This window comes from Sarcophilus harrisii, chromosome 4, assembly GCF_902635505.1.
Source record: "Sarcophilus harrisii chromosome 4, mSarHar1.11, whole genome shotgun sequence".
NCBI lineage: Eukaryota > Metazoa > Chordata > Mammalia > Dasyuromorphia > Dasyuridae > Sarcophilus > Sarcophilus harrisii.
In genome coordinates this window covers 339,705,463-339,724,856 of record NC_045429.1, presented here as the reverse complement: position 1 = coordinate 339,724,856, position 19,394 = coordinate 339,705,463, and the positions used below count along the sequence as shown (strand labels likewise).

The window sequence follows — 19,394 nt, the reverse complement described above, 5'->3', positions numbered from 1 at the left end:
TTTCCTTCAGTCATTGATGAGTTTGGTAGTGCATCTCAACTACACTCACACACACTCACACTCACCCATAATCACATACTCACACTCATGCTCTCCAAACACCTTAGGGTAACTACATCTGTTCTCTTGGGTATTATCTCTGTCTGACTTGAACACTTCTGTTTTTTTTCCCTACTTTTATTCTGAATTGTGATTAACTTTTATTTTGGAAAGTCATTTTTATTATATATGTGTATATATATGTATATATAAAAAGGTTTCCATTGTATTTGTAAAATGACTTCTTTGTCCAAATGACTTTTTTCCTTCCAAAAACAATGACTTTGTTAAAGAGAAAATAAGTTACGTTATAGTTTCCAAAACTTTTTCTCCATTTCTCTTCTGTTTCTGTTTCTCCTCTCTCTGTCTCTGTCTCTGTCTCTCTCTCTCCCCTTTCTCTTTCCCCCCCCTCTCTCTCTCTCACTGCCGAAGGTGGGACACAGTTGGGGACTTAATGCACTCACGGTCACAGCTTGTGCTTTGTAAGAAGAGGGATTATAAGTAGTCTGGTTATTTTAAGTTAAAATAGCCAAGAGACAGATGCCTTCTCGGAAATATTAGGAGACACATAAAATAAGAGGAAAACAAAAATCTCTTAAGTCACAAAATGTCGTACATCCCGCAAATACTAGATTCAATTAATTTAATAAAATAGAATATACATAGAGATTCTGCACAGACGTATTGCTTTCTCCCAATAGCTCCTGGGTACCTGGAAGAACTTCCTGGCCCGTCCCTTCACTCTGTCTGGTGCCCCTCAGCCACCATCATTCATGACCCCAAACTGCTGCATTTAAACTGTCTTTGGAAGTTCTATTTCTTTGTTTACCCATTGCCTGTTAGGATGACAAAAGTGATATCCTCCTTGGTTTACACCGAACTTTTTTCAAGGATATAGCCCAGAAGGAGAGGTTTGGCACCTGGTGGAGCCTGGTGAGGAAGGGGAAGGTGATTCAGGGTTCCAGATCTAACTGATCAGAAGAGAAACTAGAGAGCATCAGCAAGTCTTTCTTTGGGGGGGGCGAGGAGATGGCCATGCTGTCAGGGGCCAAAGGGTCCTTGGAGTCAGTGGACGGAGACCTGCGCCGGAGGCAGACTCCAGGGTTGGGCAAGGGCCGGGGACCCTGGCTGTCAGGTGGTTCTATGGAGATGCAAGGAGGGCTCAGTTTTTTCTTGGGCCAGCTTTTGGACCCTATTCCTGGCCTGTTCAGCTCTTGGCCCCCAAGGCTCAGGGCACCAGGGCCTGGGCAGGTCTGGGAACAGCTGTCCAGAGAGCTGACCGCAATGGAGTGTCTCCTCTGTTCATCGGGCCACAACGTAGGCCGGCGAGGGCAGCCCTGGGTCTCTGCACTGTAACATTTCTTCAGGTCCCTCAGATGTTCTCCCCCCTTTTGAGTCGGAGGATGTTGAGGCCCAGGGCTCGAGCCCCAGCTTGGTTGGGCATGCAGCTCCAGGCAGCTGATGGTCTCCGATGCCTCGTGGCCTGGCTGGCACCTGTCCTGGAGAGGTGCCTCTCGCATCAGGCAGGGGGCTGGTGGTGTGTGCTTGGATTTCCTGCACTGGTTCCGAGGACATTGCTGAACTCTGATGCTGGAACGGCCCCAGCTGGGAGTGTCCTGGGGAGCCATGGTAGGGGACACACTCACCTCAGCGACAACATCCTCCCTGCTGCCCACAAACTGCATGTCCACAGAGTCAGTCCTTATTGCTGCCTGGTGTGGGGAGGAGGGAAAGAAGGAGAGGGTATGAGGGAAGAAAATGGGGTGAGTCTATAAAACTAATCTGAGAAGAGGAAGGAAGCAGGAACAAGGTCTTTGCTTCCCTCCTGGGGAAGGGAGTTAAAAGATAGAACTATTCTTGGATTTGATTTACTTCCTATCATGGAGAGCCATGGCAGCAATCACAGTAAGGGTCAATACCCCAGCTGGGGACCTAATTTGCTTTAGCATCTTCTGGATCCTTTGCCACCTACAAACATTAGATCTAGTTTGGTGCTCTAGAGCTCTAGAACTGGAATTGAATGAAGCCATTTTCAGAGGTTTCAAAGCTTGTTCCTCTTCCTTCTCTAGGTGGTACAATAGTCAATGAAGAGTTGTATGGAACCTCAAATAAATCCTATCTCAGATGCTCACTAGCTTTGTAACCCTGGTTATAGTAACCTTCACAAGGTTCTTTTAAGGATCAAATGAGATGATATAGGTGAAATGCTTTATAAAAATTAAAGTATTAATTAAATGTGAGTTATTATATCGGCAGGAGGAGTAAGAATGAACTGATAATAAAACTTAGATATTATCATGATTATTATAGGATTCTAGTTCTAGAGTTGGAAGGAACCAGAGAAACCATCTAGTTCATCTCTGTAATAGCCCTCTTACCCCTCACTTTAGAGAGAAAGAAATTGGGAAAAGAGGGGGTAATGACCTCCATGAAATCACACAAGTACTTGGATTTGAATTCAGGTCATAGAACAAGAACACAAGAATCAGACAGAAAGAGTCTGAGGAATCATCTAGTTTAATCCAGCTGAAAAAATTGAGGGCCAAGGGAAGATTAACTTTTTTTGCCCAAAGTCACACAAACAGTAAACAAGTGGGATTCTTTGACTCCAAACTCAATGTTCTTTCCAATATAACACAACTCCCTGTCTTCTCTGAGGCCCTTGGTTAAAGTGCCTCTCCCACTGTTTTTCTGTCCCAGTGTGTTCATTCTTGTACACAAATGCAGATAACCTGAACACTTCTATGTGTACGCGCATGCACAAGCATTGTCAAATGATTTTTTTTTTTTTTTTTTTAGTAATAGGCCATCTGATCGAGTCTCTTCATTTTACAGATAAGGAAACTAAAGCCTCTGAGAGTTGGTGACTTGCTGAAGCTAACAATCATAACTTTTAAAGAGACACATATGGAACCCATGAAGTCAGGTAAGTCTGGATTCACACTCTGCCTAATGTACTTCGTACAAGCCACTTCTCTTTGCACAACTGTTTCTTTATCTGTTAAATGAGGGAATTAGACTAGATGGTTGCAAAAGATCTCTCCCTACTCAATTAGTTCATCATTCTAGACCAGTTCCTGTAGAGAACCCAGGACTCAAATGCTCACACCCTTCTACTAAAATCTTTTCATTTTCCTACTTGACAAAGGGAGATGAAGTCCTCCTCTCACCTGTCGCCGAAGTTGCCTCTGTGCAGAAGGGGAGCACCCCGGTGGGGGAAGTTTGGGGATCATTCCCCAGCTGGAGAGGTCATAGAGCTGGAGCTGGTGGGACCCATCTTTGGGAAGCTGGAGGAGGGCTCTGGCATCTACTGGCTGGGAGTGGATGGAAGTAGTTGAGCCTGCTGTGGAGTTATTATGAAGGTTAAAGATGTCACTAATATACCCTAAAACCTATCTTCCTTGATTTTCCACCCATCTCCAACCCCATTAATATCTCTTCTTGGTCTTCATTTCCATTCCTGTAATCAAAGATGTTTTGATCTTACTATTCTCTCAAACTATGAAGCCCTGTCTCACTCCTGTCTACTAAACCATTATAATCTTGTTTAAAATCCTGATCAGTTCTCTGATGGTAAATCTTTTTTCCCCCAAAGGTTTGAAAGCCTCCTGAGACTGAGGACCATATATTCTTTTTGTTCTACTATCCTCCATCTTTATCTATTATTCAGCACAAGATTGAAATATGAACTTGAGTAGGTGTACATTGATCGCTTTAGGAAGGCCATGGATGGCCACTCCATCCCCTTAGAGTTCCTACCTGATTGAGATTTGGGAAGCATCCAGGCCCTCTGCCCCACGGAGCCCTGATAGGAGCCCCCATCTCGGAACATGTAACTGTCATTGGGAAGGGAGTGGGTCCTGCTGACCCCTGACTTCCGGATAGTCAGCAGACTTGGTTGGAAGGCAGAGGGTCCAGTGGCCAGAATCCCTTCAGGATAGGGAAGAGTCACAGTCTGAAAAAGAAAATGGGAAGGAAGGGAGGAAGAGGAGACACACAGTTTTGGCCACTGAGGCACAATTAGGCAGTTGGAAACCAAATTCCCCACCCCAGCAGGTAGGAACAATGGGCATGCAGAATGTCACAGGATTTGGGAAAGAGGAACAACAAGGAACACAGAGACAGAAAAGGGAGACAAATGAGTTTTCAGGGAGGAGGCAGGATGGGGAGGAAGCTTTGCCCTCAGGTTTATAGTTTATGGCATCAATACATTTTTATACATAGCATTAGATGGTAAAGGTGTGTGTGTGTGTGTGTGTGTGTGTGTGTGTGTGTGTGTGTGTATCAAAGGATGGTGGAGGCTATTTATTTTAAGGAGGCTTAGATATCCCTGTCCAGAAATTATAAAAGGGTTCACCCAGGATCACAGGATCAGAACTTCAAGTGTTCCTCTGGGGATAGGTCTTTCTAAATGAAGATGTTGGACAGAGTTCCCCTTGATTATTCCTTCAGCTTCAGAGCCAGACAGTATGGAAACTGACTCCACAGGACCAAAAACTATGGTCTCTCTCCTTCCTCTGCTCAATCATCAGTTTTGTTCTCTTCATTCCCAATTTAGCAACCTAACAAGAATATAACTCAGGGTTTCGATTGAGGATGTCTGAGCCTGGGACAGGACTGTGTCCTTAGCTCCCACTTCCCCAGCACTGGGAACTACTGAAGCTAAGAACCCAAAGCCCTCTTGGGACTTCCAACCAGAAGCTATAGGCTCTGGCCCAGTGCATTTCTGTTGGTGCAGCTGGGCCCCACTGGAAAAAGGAAGATTTAGTTGGTAAACAGCTTCACCTCACCTCACCTCCCTCCCCCAGCAAGATCCAAAGGCTTCTTTCTTTTGCACCACAACCATGGGAATCTGATTTGGGGGATGACTGGGATGGGAAAGGGGAGTAAGATCTGAGTCACACAGGGTTGGAGAGATGAGGGAGACTGGAGGATTTATCAGCAACACAAAGAAAGTCCTCAGAAATTAGGATAAGAGGTAAGAGACATGGAGAGTCACAGAGAAAACAAGAATGGTCCCCTTCTAAAAGTGGGGAAAGAAATCATGTTGGTCAAAGCAGAGGAGAAAGCAGCACCCCACTACACAGTGGTAAATGTCTAATGTTGATAGGGGTGGAGTGGAGGGATGGAGAAGAAGGGAAGGTGGGATGGGGGTACAGCTTGGGCAGGGCTCCAAATACAGGGGGCTGAGTCTGGACCCCCAGAGCAGAGGTCTAGGGTCTCCAGAATGCACAGCCTCAGCTGCCTGGTTCTGCAGCCTGGCAAGACCAATTCCAGAGGGGAGTATGGAAAGTACCCAGTTTAATACTTTGAGGTATATTCCCCCCCTTCCTTGTATTCCTTATGGAAAAGGTCACACACATTGAACCTTTGTGTCTCTCTACTCTTTTTGAAGGAGAGTTGGTGAGAGATGTTAATTTGGAGAAAAAATAAGAGCTGTAACTGAATTAATGTATCTGGGGTGAAGAGTGAGAACTGAAAGCTTTGAGAAGAGGGGAGTGGGAATAGAGGGCTGAGGGAGGGAAAGCCCCAATGCCAGTATTCAGAGCCCTGCACCGAGCTAAGGGAGAGAGTGAGCGGATCTATGTATGTACATTTCTTTCCAGGGCACTAAGTAAAAGTATGTGAGTATCATCAGGCAAAGAATCATCCGTCAGAGCTAAGGAGCAGGACTGTTCAGACAGAATATCTGACGTCAGAGACAGAGCCTCCATTTCAGCTAGAGGGATCTAAACAAGGAGAGAGATGATCAAGCATAAGAAACCAGGACAAAAAAAAAAGAAAAAAAAAAAAAGAAAATTTTTTTCTTTTCTTTCTTTCTTTCTTTCTTTTTTTTTTTTTTTTTTTACAAAACACACTGAAAAAAGTACAACAAAAACCTCCCTCCTCTTTCCCACCACCTCCAACAAACTGACATCCCTTAGACTTTCCTGACTGTAACACACACACACACACACACACACACACACACACACACAGCAGAGCATGAATTCGAAGGGTCGCCACATATACAAAAGGACTGAGAGCAAACATTGACTGAACCTGAATAGCAAAGCACAAGGAAACCACATAAAAAAGATCCCCACAGATTCTTAGACCACCCCCTGCCACCCTGTGTCAGGGGGGAGGGCTTTAGACACAGTCATGAAAGATGAAACCAAAAAAGAGAGAGAGGGAAATAAAGAAAAGGAAAAGAAAGATGATTTTTTTCTCCCTTTTCTCTACAGACAGAGGCAGCAGCATGGAGGGGGATGGGGCATGGAAAGGGGGGTGAGGGGGGACAATACCACAGAAAGCCTGGCTATGCTCTTAATATCTCCTCTACATCTAAAAGGGTTTGTCAAAGCCTCAACTTCTGACTCCTTCAATCCCACCATCTGTCCTTCTCCCACAGACATCATCTGTCTCCAGAAACGCTGAGATGGCCTCCTCCTCTCAAAGCCACCAAATGTACTGGGACATGTATCTACATACATAGGGGCAGACCCAAGCATTCGCTTCCCCTGCTGTTACCCCCCCATTCAGCAGAGTGGAGTCATGGAGAAAGCATGAGATGTAGCTTCAGATCCCACCTTTGCTCTCTTTTAGGTATATCACTTCCCTTTCAGTTTCCTTTTCCATAAAATGAGAGGTTAGGGAAAACGATATCTACCCTTCCAGCTCTAAGCTCTTGGAATCTAAGTGTGGGAAACTGGGCTCTTTAACTATCTCCTATTTCAGTTCAGGGGCTTTCTCTGATGTTTCCTTCCCCAGTCTTTCCTATCTGAAATCTTCCCTACTACCATCTTATTTCAAATATTTTTAAAGGGTTCTCTTTTCCTAGGATTCCAATCACACTAAAACCCATTCCTGATGCTCCCATTTGCTACTTTCTGCTTCTGGAGTAAACCTTGATACTCGTATTCCCCACTCTGATGATGTAATGTTGGGAGAAAGGTGGGCAGGTGAGCTCTGACTTCTTTCTCATCCTATAGGAGACTTGGGGTTCAATGCTTTTGTAGCTTTAATTGGAGGAGGAACTAGACTGGGAAGTTGAAAAGGAAGAAAGGACAGGAAATAGAGGATGGGCGATTTAAAGCTAATTCCTTTGGTCTCTGAACAACCAGAACTCCCTTAAACCCTAAGTTGCCATTTTTCCCTGTCCTAATTTAGGAAACGAATTCCTTTGCTGTAGGGAGAGAGAGAGAGAGGATTATAGGGGTGTGAAAGGGAAGGGAAGAAAAGGCATAGTAAGGGGGGGGGATAGAAAGTAGCAGAACGAATGGACAAGAGCTTAAAAGAGAGCAAGAGAACGAGGAATTATAATAGTGGAAGTCCCCAGGGGCATGATAGAGTTGTGATGGATAGGGAGGGGAATAGGAAAACATCCATTTCATTTTTCACATCTCGCATGTTCTTAGAGATCAGTGTCATGGCCTAATTCCTTCCTGCCCCCATTCTTCTACCAACTCCCAAATCTCTTTTTAGGATAAATTTGGGCTTAAAATAATCAGATAAATGAAGCATCTGTCATGCCTAAACAAGAACATAATGAGAAGCCACTATCTTGGATGATTTGCAGGAGCCAGGTCCAGAGAGAGGAATCAGCCTCTCAGTCTGGATGGATACATACTGGTCTAATCCTGGTTCCAAGGTTAGTCATCCAGGGTCTTTTGTGGAAATCCCTCCCAAACGCTCAAGTAGGGCAATCAGCACTGCCAAGAAAATCTCCTTGCCCCTTCCCCTTCTCCCTTGTCCCACAAGTATTTGATCCCCCTTCCCTTCCATAGTCCCTCTGATCTCCTAGGCCCTGTTCCTATCTCTTTATTCCTTTCCTCCTCAGTGATCTACCTGGAAGGGCCCTAAAAACTCTCTCATGACTTTCTCTTGTAGCACAGGGATTTTTAACCTCTTTTTTTGTGAGTCATGGAGACCTTTGGCATTTTGGTGAAGCCCATGCACTTCTTATCATAAGAATGTTTTTTTTTTTTAATAATTAAGATATATGATAAACATTGGTTAGAAGTTTGCCAAAAAATGCAATTTTCCCCATCTAAGTTAATAGACGCCCTGAAATCTATCCATGGAACCTATGGAATTTGTGAACATCAGGTTAAGAATCCCTTTAGCATTTTCCTGAATTTTTACATATCTCTCATTCTAATGCCCACAACAGTCTTCCACCACCATTGACCCACCAACTTTCTCTCTTTAATGTTTTTTCCAGTCTCCTCTTATATTAAAACAGACCATCCCAACACAAGGAAATACCTGCTAGAATGCTGAATATTTTCCTAACCTACATTGTAACCCTAGGTTTCTCTCCTTACTGGTCACCTTAATTAGTGGTAGACACAGTACCCCCCCCTTCCAATACTAGAGTGGCAGGGCACACAACACAGGGACAGTAACCTGAGGTTCGGAGTCGCCCTGGCCAGGGGCGGGAGGGAAGGTGTAGGGCCGGCCCAAAGAGCTGGACAGCTCATCCATCAATTTCAACTCCCCCTCCAGAGACCCCTGGATCAGCAGGGAGATGGTGTCAAACAGTTGTCTGTCCTGAGTGGTGCCAAGGAGAAGTTGGGGAAGAAAGAGGGGTTGGGAGAGAAAGTCCAAGAGGAAAGGGAAAGCAGACAGAAGAGTGACATATAGAGAAAGGGAGATAGAAGGAAATAAGTAGGAAGTGGGGAAATGAATTGGGAAAGATGAGTAGGAAAGAAGAAATAAGGAGAGAGAAAAGAATTAGAAAGAAAAAGGTAAGGAAGATGGGTTGAGAGTGAAAAAGGATGTGGATGAGATTATTAGAAAGAAGGATTTGGAAGGAGTGGGATACAGAGAACAAAGGGAAGAGGAGATAGAGAAAGGGGAATGAAGGAGAGAGATGGAGGATGTAAAGAGAGGATGGATAGAGAGAGAAGATGAAGAGAATGAGGAATAAAGAAAAAATAAATAATAGAGTGAGGTAGGGAAGAAAGGATTAAGGAAAGGAAGTAGGAAAGAGGATGAAAGAAAAAGAGTGAGAAAAAAATGAGGGAATGATAAAGGAGAGAAGGTGAGAGAGAAAGATTGAGGGAAAGGATGAAGGAGAGAAGGTGTGAGAGATAAAGGATGAGGCAAAGGATGAAAGGCTCAGAATAGAGGGAAAGAAAGTGAAGAAGAAGAGGATGAGGAATAAAGAAAAAAAAACAAATGAGAGAGTGAGGATGAGGAAGAACGGATTAAGGAGAAGAAGTGGGAAAGAGAAAGAATGATGGAAAGTATGAAAAAAGGTGAGTTAGAGAGAAAAGAAGGATAAAGAAAAAGGAAGGAATGAGAGAGAGAAGAAAGGCTCAGAACAGAGGGAATGAAAGTAAAGATGTCATGGAATGATAGAAATGGAGAGAATGAAGAAGGAGAGGGACAGAGTATGATAGAAGCAAAAAAAGGAAGATATGAAGAGGAAATAGGAAACATTAAAGAAAGTGTGAATTGAGAAGGGTAAAAAAGAGAAAACAGGAAAATAAGAAGAAAGAGGGGTAGAGAGAAGATGAGGGGAAGGATATGAGAGGGCATTAAAACAAAGAAAGCTTTTTAGAAAGCTCGATCCTGATTCAAGGAAGGAGACTCCAGATCAGCACTGGAAAACAAATGCGTTTGCTTGGAGGAAAAAGTCAGAGGGGGAGTTCTATTACCTCTGGCAAGGAGACTAACCCTCTGCTTCTATCAGAAAGCACCATCCCCGGCGGGAGAAGGCTGTCACCGCTCGCACATTCCCTCCTAGCCCTTTGAAGAGCAGAGACAGGGTGCTGAGAGCAGCACCACGACTCTTCTAGGTCAGGGCTGGTCAGGCTGCCTGGTAAGCAGATCCCACAGGTACCTGGGGACCACCCAGTGTTGGGGGCAATGATTTACTGCCACAGTTCCCCTTGAAGGAGACAGGAAGAGACAAGAGCTTTGCTGCTGACAGCAGCCTTGCTGAGGACTCAGAGCACCTTCCCAACCTCCCTAACTGCCCCATCTCTGTCAGCACCATCCCCTGGGGCGATGCCCTTTCAAGCTCTCATTGTCTCCTCTAGGGAGGTAGTGGAGCCTGTGGCTGGGGGGCTTGATCAGTTGGGATGAGAGTGAGAACCTGGTTCTAGGGGAGAGGAAAGCAGCAGCAAATAAGTGCTCAGTGGCTGGCTCTCAGCCTATGACTGAAGGGTTCCTATTCCTCCCATCCTCTGCCTGCCTGCCCCACAGGGCCTTCCCTCTCTTCCCAGTCCCCCTCATCCCCCAGTGGGGTCTCACCGTAGGGTGGGTCAAGGAGAGTTGAGAAGCCACTTTGACATGCAAGGCCTGGGGGGCTCTGAGCTTCGGGCTGCCCGGCTGGCTGTCAGAGCCTCCCTCTCCCCGAGGCCAGGAGAAGGGGTCTCCCGGCATGGGAGGTTGGGATGGGGCCAAGGTCTTCATCTCCATCTCCAGCTCAGCCTCCAGCTCTGCTTCTTCCTTGGCTTCCTTGTTGCTTTCCTCCAAATGCTTCATCAGGACCGCAATGACTACATTCACCAGCACAAATTGGGCAGTCAATACAAAGGACACAAAGTAGATGGGGGAGATGACAGTGTTGTAGCATGTGGACTCCTGGTCACAGTCTCGGAGGGTGTCCTGAATGGGGAAATGAAGAAGTTAGATAAGAGCAGAAGTTCTTAACCTGGATTGGTAGATAGATTTCAGGAAGTCCTGGAAATTTTTATAAAATATTACAAAAAGATTTCATAAAAGATTTTTGAAATATAAAAAATACATAAAGATTTTATAAAATATTTCTAAAATATAAAAAATTAAAAATTATAAAAATATATAAATATTTATAAAATTTTATAAAATATTTGATATGAGTTTTGTTTTCATTGCTTTTTCAAAGAGAAGAAGAAAGGGGAAAGAGTGGAAAAGGATTAGAAAATAAAATAAATTGAATTTTCAAAATATTTTTATAACTATATTTCAATATAATTGTTTTCCTTTTTAATGCTATGTGCTTAAAAATTATTCTGAATTGCATGTTTAACATATATTAACATATATTTGCCATCTAGGGGGGAAAGAGAGGGAGAAAAAAATTGGAACACAAGGTTTTAAAAGGGTGAATGTTGAAAATTATCTGTGCATATGTTTTGAAAATAAAAAACTCTAAAAAAATTATTATGAGAGGAGGGCTAGAGAATTCACCAGAGTCCCTTGGGTTAGAGAGTATCTTGGAGGAGAGAGTGGAGAAAATTTATAGGGTATCCTGAGTTTAAACTCTCTTAGTAAATAGAGAAGTTATAAAGTATCAGAAAAAGAGAGAAGAGTTACAGGATGTCCAAGGGAGAAGGAGGAGATAGAAAGTATGTTGGGAATGGAAGAAGTTAGAAGATTATTTAGAGAAGAGAATATATGCGGTGGGTGTATGTGTATATGTGTTTGTACATATACACACACACATACACATATATGTATATATACACAGAAGTGAGTTATAAAGTGTCCCAAGGAGAAAAGGGAGTTAAAGTTTCTCTCTAAAGAAAGAGCAGAAGATATAAAGTATTCTGGCAAAAGAGGTAAAAAAGTTATAGGGAGAAAAGAGAAAGCAATCTCTTGAGGAGGCAGAAAAGTTATAGGGTATTATAAGGAGAAGGGAGAGTTAGTTATGGGCTGTGTTAGGGAAAGGGAGAATATATTTTAGGGATGGAAGGTGGGACTTCTTAGGGAGAAAGGAGAGTTATAGGGTATGCTGGTAAGAGGGGGAGCTATGAGGTATTAAAAAAGAAAGCTTTATTGAACTCGGAGGAAGTTATGGAGTAATCTGAAGAGAAGAAAAGTTAATAGAGTGTCCTGGGGATATGGAATGAATTAGAGGGTATCAAAAAGGGAGCTGTTAGACGACAGAGGAAGATAGAAAAGTTATGGAATGTTTTGGTGAGAGGGGAGTTATTAGGTATCTTGAATATGGAGGAAACTATAGTATATCTTCTGGAAAAAGAGGAGGTTTGGTGTCCTAAGGATGAAAAAACTCTCAGAGGCTTATTTTGTTCCTCTAAACAAAGGAGTTCTTAAAACTGAATTATGGGTTGCCTTGAATGAAAGAGAAGGGGAGAATGCTACAAGATTTTACATAGTATCATTTCAACTTCCTAACAATACTTAGCTCAGGCTATTACAGTGAAATTCTGAGGACAGACCAATTCCAGGAAGAGCCAGGAAGATGCAAGGTAGGGGTGAGGAGGAGGGTCCCACCTTCATAATGCCATTCCAGTTGTCACCAGTAGAAACTCGGAAAAGGGTCAAGAAGGCCATACCAAAGTTCCTGAAGGTGGCATGGCGGCCCAGGCCTTCACAGGGGTGGGTTTCATCACACTCTAGGGAAGAGAATAAGAGAGAAAGGAGAGCCCCCATCAGCTACTTCTTTTGCCCCAGACCCTAGGACCCTCCACTCCCCACTTCTAGGCCATGGGACAAAGTTCCCTTACATACAACCCCAACTCACCAAGGTCTCCAAAAAGCTCCACACCCAGAGCTGCAAAGATGAAAAATAATAACATGAAGAGGAGCCCCAGGTTCCCCACCTGGAAAAGAGGAAAAGACAAGGCAAAGATGCAAATGTTTATCCCAGTCCAGTCCTAAACTTTCCTCCTCCTCCTCCTCCTCCTTTTCCTCTTCTTCCTCCTCTCTCCCTTCCTCTCCCTCAATCCTGTCCTCCAGTTCATAGAGGAGGAAGAATTAGGCCCTCCAAACAAAGGAAGAGTGATTGGGGACCCAGAGAGCAAATGATTGCCCTATCCCAGCCTCCTCCAATACCTGGGGCAAGGCCTGCATCACTGTATCCAGCAGTGCCCTCATGCCTACTGCCATCTTCAGCAACTTCAGCACTGAGGAAACAAAGGGACAGGATGAGGGTGAACAGTCCATTCTCTCCCCTATTCCCAACCTGAGGTCTCAAGGCCCCAGAATGTTGCTGAAGGGCAGGACCAATAGAATTCCAGTGGAAGTGTTAGGTGGGGAAGGGGCCAAGAACAACTTTCCCACCCACCATAGAGAGAAGAAGGCAATGGGGAGCTTTGAGGAACCCAACAATCTTTTTTACTCAGCAGAGATGAATGAGCTTGGAAAGGTCAGATTGGATGAATTGAGAAACAGTACATTTAACTTGGAGCTGGCCAGAAGTCCTAAAGCAGCCCAGATTCCCTTCCTTCCAAGCAGTTTTATATATATTATATATATATATATATATGATATATAAAAGCAATTTCATATTGTACAGAAGTAAAATGGGTTCACTTATTGGGCAGAATGGACTCTATCCCAGAGGGGATCTCATTTCCTAATCCACCTCCAAGATATTAGCTTTCCTGCCCCCAGCTGTTAACTCTCCAAAGGCAGGATGGAGAGTTCCTGGTGTGGCTGGGGTGAGCCTCTCCAGCAGACACTGACCACGGGCGATCCGGAGCACCCTCATAATGCGGATGATGGTGGGATTGATGGGCAGTGATGCGTTGACCTCGATCTCTTCCAGAGTGATCCCCATGATGGATAGCAGTACGATGGCCAGATCTAGTTGGTTCCACCTGGAAACCCGAAACGTGTCTCCCTGGGGGGATGGAGGGATTCTGGGGTAGGGGCCAAGGGAACCCAAAAGGTGGAAGTGCTGGGTTTGTTGGGATAGAGGGGCAGGAAGCATAAGGACATTTTTTGGGACCCTGAAGAATAGAGCTGGAACAGACTTTAAAGATATCCAACATTTTGGAAAGGAGGAAGAGGACAAACTGATGTAGGGTCACAAAAACCTAGTTAGTTAGTGGTGGATCTAGGAATAGCACCCAGGTCTGTCAAAATCTAATACTCAATAATTGCTTCTACTCTCTTTTCTGCCAAATGCCAACTATTAACCAGATTCTTGTTCCATCCCACAGGATTGTGCCCATAAAGAAATCCAGACTTTCCTTCAGTTCTTGCGAATCCATTTGATCACAGTTTAAAAAACTGGTAGGGATATTAGAGGGACATCTTGGTCACCCTCCCCCCATTTTACAAAGGAGTAACTTATTGAGGGTCACAGATATAGGAAATTTCAAAGGTGGGATATGAAATGCAGATCTTCTGATTTCTCTTTCTGTAATACCAGGTTGCCTCTTAATAATATATAGTATTTATAGTGGTTATAAAACATTTTATAAATATCTCTTCATTTATGTTCACAATAACCTATTGGTTGTTGTGCTTTTACTATCCTCATTAGGAGGTGCTATTATCATCCTCATTTTATAGATGAGGAAATTGAGGCAGGTAGCAGTTAAGTGACATGCCCAAGATCATAAATGTCTGAAGCAAGATTTGAATTCAGGGGTCTTTTTGTCTCCAGCTCCAGAGCTCTATCCACCTAGCTGCCTGGATGAATCTGACTATGGTAGGGCCAGCGGAGGCTCTCAATTCCTCACACCAAGAAAGACTAGAACCCAGCTCTCTTGATCTCTCTTGGTCCTTTTCATCTCATAGGAATCTTCTCAGCACTCCCCATCTCCTTTCTTCTGGACCTCATCTCCAGATCTCTGTTTGGCACTGTATCCTGAACCTTCTCGAAACCTTTGGGTCACCTCCCCTTCCCATAATTGTGAGAGAAAGGCAGTGGGAGGCTCCAGTATCCCTCAGATTTGCCCAAGAAGACTGCTTGGGGATGGCAAGAATTTTCTGGAGATTTAGCCCAAGGGGGAACAAAGGCACCTTGTAGTTCCACTCTCAATTACCTGTCCTGGAAGAATCGTCGGAAACCAAAGGCCACAAGTTTGAAAACAGACTCCAAGACAAAGATAACGGTGAAAATGTAGTTACAGATCTTCAAAGCCTCATCCAGGATCTAGGGGGAACAGATGCAGGACATCATCACTGATGCCAGAGGAGATAACACTCTCCTTGTGAGACTCCGTGACAGAGAATTAGTTGGTCTATGTGGTGGACAGAGGGTATGTTGAATAACTGTGGGCTAGAAGCCACAACATTGGAAGAGACCTGGGAGATCATCAAATATATCTCCCTCTCTTTACAGATGGGTCAACTGAGACCCAGAGAGGGGGAGGAACTTTTCCAAAGGCACACTGTTTCTAAGCAGTAGAGATATAATTTTAATCTAAATCTAAATCCAAATAATCTAATGATAATATTAAATAAGATAATAATAGCATGTATGTAGCATTTATTATTATATATTATTTCATTTAGTTCTCAGGACAATCCTATAGAATAGGTGCTATTATTATCATCTCATTTTACAGATAGGGAAACTGAGGCACATTAAATGACTTGCTCAGGGTCATACAGCTAATAAGCACCTAAAGCAGAATTTGAACTCGGGCCTTCCTGATTCTAAGCCCATCACTCTATCCACTGAGACACTGAAAAAGCCTGATTATTTTTCTCTTACACTGGAATCATGACTTTGAATGGGATTCAGAAATCCCATCTGTCAAAAATTTTGAAGGGGAATCCCTTCCTCTCCCCCCCCCCCCCCACAATGGTACACTGATGTCTCTCCATATGGATAAGCTATCCAACAGGGAGGAGGAGGAGGAGGTACCTTCCAATATGTAGGGGATGGGGGTGGGGCGGTGGCAAATAGGCTGTGTGTATGAGCAGGAGGGGGAGTTCTTACCTGAGGCTGCTGATAATGTTCCATGGCCATAGTAACCACGTTCAGGCCAATGACACCGGTGATAAAGAGATCCAAGTAGTGGCTGGTACACATGTGGTGGACGAGGAGACGGAACCTTGAGTAGTCTGAATAGTAAGGTTTGCATTGTGCTTCTGGTGGGGGAGAAGCCAATGACAGGGCCAGAGAACAGAGAAACCATTAGTTTCCCCCTGCCCCATCCATCTCCCCTGTCCTTCCCAAGTCAGGCTCCCCAAACAGCCACCAGCCCCAACACCAGAGATGATCATTCTACTTCTATCAGCACCTCCATTCTTCCTACTCCCTCCCCAAAAGGGCAAATTGTTTTGGGGGGGGAGTTGGAGCTGGGAGAGGGTATCACAGGCATTTGCTCTCTCTAGTCTAAGCATTTCTACTGATACCTCTCCAGGTAAGGTAGGGCATTGAACATGCACAGCTCCTAATCCAGATTAGGGAACAGGTGAGACAACCTCCTCGCCTTACATTTGGGATCCAAAGAGCATTTATCCCTCAAGAAGAAAAAGAAAACTTTCTCCACTCTCCTTCACCTTTCCACTCTTTAGACAAAACTAGATTCAAAAATAGGAAGAAAAAAAAAAGGAAAGGGGAAGCTCGGTGGGGTGGAAAAGTGCTACAAAAAAGATTAAATGGAGCTAAAGATTTGGAATTAAAAGTAGAGATTAGAATTTGGACATCTCCAGGACAGGGTCTCAGGGAGGGGGATAACACCAGCCCCATCCTCCCAAGTTCCTTCCCCTCTACAAACCCTGCTCTGATGCCCATGGCGTTCCTGGAGTGGAGGTGGAGGAAGAGGATCTGCTCTCATGCTAGATATAAGCTCTTGGAATCCTGAATGTTTGAGGAGATAAACTAATTTGCTCACCTAATCTCTAATGAGGAAATGCCCAGCCTGAGACCATAAATTCAGGGCAGCATGATAATGCATATTGGAGTGGAGGAGGCTGTCTGAGATCTGTCAGAAGCATAATATTACTCTTGTAATTAGCAGATCAGCCAGTGATTAAAATCACTGCCCCAGGAGTACTACTGTCCCTTAGAGGCATTAAGGACAAATCTAGGGAGCAAGATACAGCCTAGATAAAGACTGAGGGTTGGGGTGGATCTAGGGAGAGCAGAAAAGAGTGACATTCCTTTCATTTGGGGGAAAGTGTTTTGGGGACTGATCAGGCTCCCTGGCAGCTCCATCAAACAGACATGGATCTCAGACAGTCCTTCTCCCCCATCCTAGGGAGGCCTAGGAGGACACAAGCCCATCAGCAGCATGGACTGCACCCCAGAATGGGGCTGGCTGGTTCCAATAGGAAGTTTTGACCCTAAACCAGCTCATGCTTAGGACCCCATCCTAGTACTGGTTATTTAACAGAGGGATAAACTGAATCAGGAAAAGCAAAGGAGGTGGGACCCAGATGAAAACTGAAAAAAGAAGTCAGGGCTTGAAATTCTCTATAGGTGAAAAAACCCCAGCAACAAAAAACCAAGCAGTTCTCATATAGTCAACTCTCAGTTATCTAGACTAATGACAATGATGTGAATAATCTCTGCCTCCCCCCACTCCCAAAACCAAAGTATCCTAGGATTTGTCTTTTCAATTTGAGAATACATTATGATTTTTGTTTTATTTCCAGGCACTGAAGATTGATCCTCTAAATGATGGTTGACTCAAGACAGATCTCCCTAAGGAAAGATGCCAGTTTAGCGGGAGGTAGGAGGGGGGAAGGTCAGTCTGGGCTGAGAACAACAAAATCTTGGATCTTACATTGGGTGGATAACAGAGAGTTGACTGGAGACAAGTGAGGATTCTTCCCTCTATCCCTGCAAGAGCTGGGAAGGAGCTGAGCTGTGCAGCTCGAGAGGCGGGATTTCTCTGGCTCTACATTAATCTCCATAAAAGCTGAGAGCACCCGATCCCATTATGCTAAAATATGAATGGGGAATTAACCAAAATGTTTGAATACAATTAAGCTAGAAACACTGTCTTCTTATTAGCCCCATTATTAGCTGAGACAATGCAGAAGGGAACTGGAGGGAGGGAGGGCACCTTCCTTATCCCTTTACCCCAAACTGAATATTTATATAGGCTTAATTCTTGTGCAATTTTGGTGGCCAAATTGAAAGGTCCCCACCTCTGCCCCTGTTCTCATTCTATCCCTCTGAGTGATAGCCACAGTGGGATTCAGTCAGGTGCTCCTGACAGGCAAGTCTTCCAAGACTCTCCCCCGCCCCCCAAAAAAGGCCAGGGAGTCAAGGTTAAGCAGGAGTGGGGGTGTCTGCCTAGAGCAGGGTTGATCACTAACCATCCCAAGCAATCATAAGGCAGCCTCCCCTGTCTCCCCCTCCCTGTGCCCCTCCTCATCCCCCACCATAACATGGAGAAACATCTAGAAATCCTTCATTGATATTTCAGAGGCATCAAAACCTAGAACATCAGAGCTGGAAGAAACCTTAGAGATTGTCTAATACGATCCACTCATTTTATAGAGGAGGAAACTGAGGCTCAGGGATTTGACCTGATCTTTCCAAGGTTACATATCTAGCTAGGGGGTAGAACTGGGAATAGAAGACATATTCCCTGGCTCCCAATGCAGTCATTTTCCTCCTCTCCGCCCCTTTCGCCACTCCCTCTCCAAAGCACTGTTGGGTTTTATTTTATATTTTTGATCATATTTAGACACAAACCCTCAAGGGCATCCACCTGTGGGCAACCCTCGCGGAGGCGATCCAACCCTGCTTAGCATTCTCTTGGCTACATGGGGCAGGGGGTGGCACATCCCCCACATGCCTGGCATGCAGATTAGTGTAAATGTAGATTACCTTGTCAGGGGGCCACAAATTTAGTTGCTTTGGAAGCTACTGTCTCAGCCACAACAGCCCAGGGAGATTGGGGGCGGGGAAGGAGGGAGAGGTATGGGGAAACTCTTACTTAAGTCATTGGGGAAGTCCTTGGTTGACTGGAAATTATCCTGGGGTCCATGCCTTTCTCCCTTGTACCCTTGCCCCCTTCCAGCTGCATGAGTCATAGCAGGCTCAGTAAATATCAGACAAATTCACAAGATGGGAAGTAAGGCATCTCCCACTCCCGTCCCTCCTTACACAACACCCCCAAGTACTGGGTGGCTGAGAGGAAGACACAGGACCAAGGGTGAGGGCAACAGGCAAAGTGGGTTAGTTGGAGTTATCATTGAGTAGATTTCAGGCACAGACCAGGTGAAAGGGTAGAACCAGGTGGAAAGTAAGGAGGTAGGGACTTATGACCCAATCCCCCACATGGGATGGGTCTCGCATTCAGCTCCTTTGACCAGGTCTGGTTTTTGAGATGGGGATGTGGTGGGAAGGAGGAAGAGGGTACTTCATGGCTGTGGGGTTCACTGCCTACAAACCGAACTCAGTCTTCATCTATCTATAGCCAAACCTGCTTAGCAAAAAACCTGGGGTCATTGTTTCCTGCTCCCCTTCCCATCTGGTGGTACCTGTGAAGGAATTCAGTTCCTCAAACCACCCTAGACAATGACTGACTGATCTGATGCTCTTACTCTTAAGACTCCTAATTGGGAGGAAACCTGGATATAAGTGGAGGATGGGTGCAATAGAAATTTTGGACATCCAACAATCACACTAGACTGGAAGGTGAGGATTGTCCATTGGTCGGGACCCTCTGCTTGGATCATATATAATGTAGCTACTTGAATCACAGAAGGCC

The 19,394-nt window shown here is 44.7% G+C and overlaps 1 protein-coding gene across 16 annotated transcripts in view; it reads right to left on the bottom strand.

Annotated features, from left to right (window-relative positions):
* Positions 1 to 613: 613 nt before the first annotated feature.
* The window catches only part of CACNA1G (calcium voltage-gated channel subunit alpha1 G), an 85,900-nt gene continuing 67,119 nt past the window's right edge, over positions 614 to 19,394 (bottom strand). For 6 of the 16 annotated variants that reach the window (XM_031966379.1, XM_031966382.1, XM_031966381.1 and 3 more), the window contains 12 exons: positions 15,659 to 15,810; positions 14,757 to 14,866; positions 13,447 to 13,580; positions 12,814 to 12,884; positions 12,503 to 12,581; positions 12,253 to 12,374; positions 10,285 to 10,641; positions 8,431 to 8,574; positions 5,634 to 5,768; positions 3,799 to 3,994; positions 3,210 to 3,382; positions 614 to 1,751 (listed from right to left, as the gene is read on the bottom strand). In XM_031966379.1, coding sequence (XP_031822239.1) covers positions 993 to 1,751; positions 3,210 to 3,382; positions 3,799 to 3,994; positions 5,634 to 5,768; positions 8,431 to 8,574; positions 10,285 to 10,641; positions 12,253 to 12,374; positions 12,503 to 12,581; positions 12,814 to 12,884; positions 13,447 to 13,580; positions 14,757 to 14,866; positions 15,659 to 15,810 — 2,432 coding nt within the window. In that variant the 3' untranslated portion in view covers positions 614 to 992. The remainder of the gene's footprint in view (positions 1,752 to 3,209; positions 3,383 to 3,798; positions 3,995 to 5,633; positions 5,769 to 8,430; positions 8,575 to 10,284; positions 10,642 to 12,252; positions 12,375 to 12,502; positions 12,582 to 12,813; positions 12,885 to 13,446; positions 13,581 to 14,756; positions 14,867 to 15,658; positions 15,811 to 19,394) is intronic. The other 10 variants (XM_031966380.1, XM_031966391.1, XM_031966390.1 and 7 more) reach the window with 4 other exon arrangements.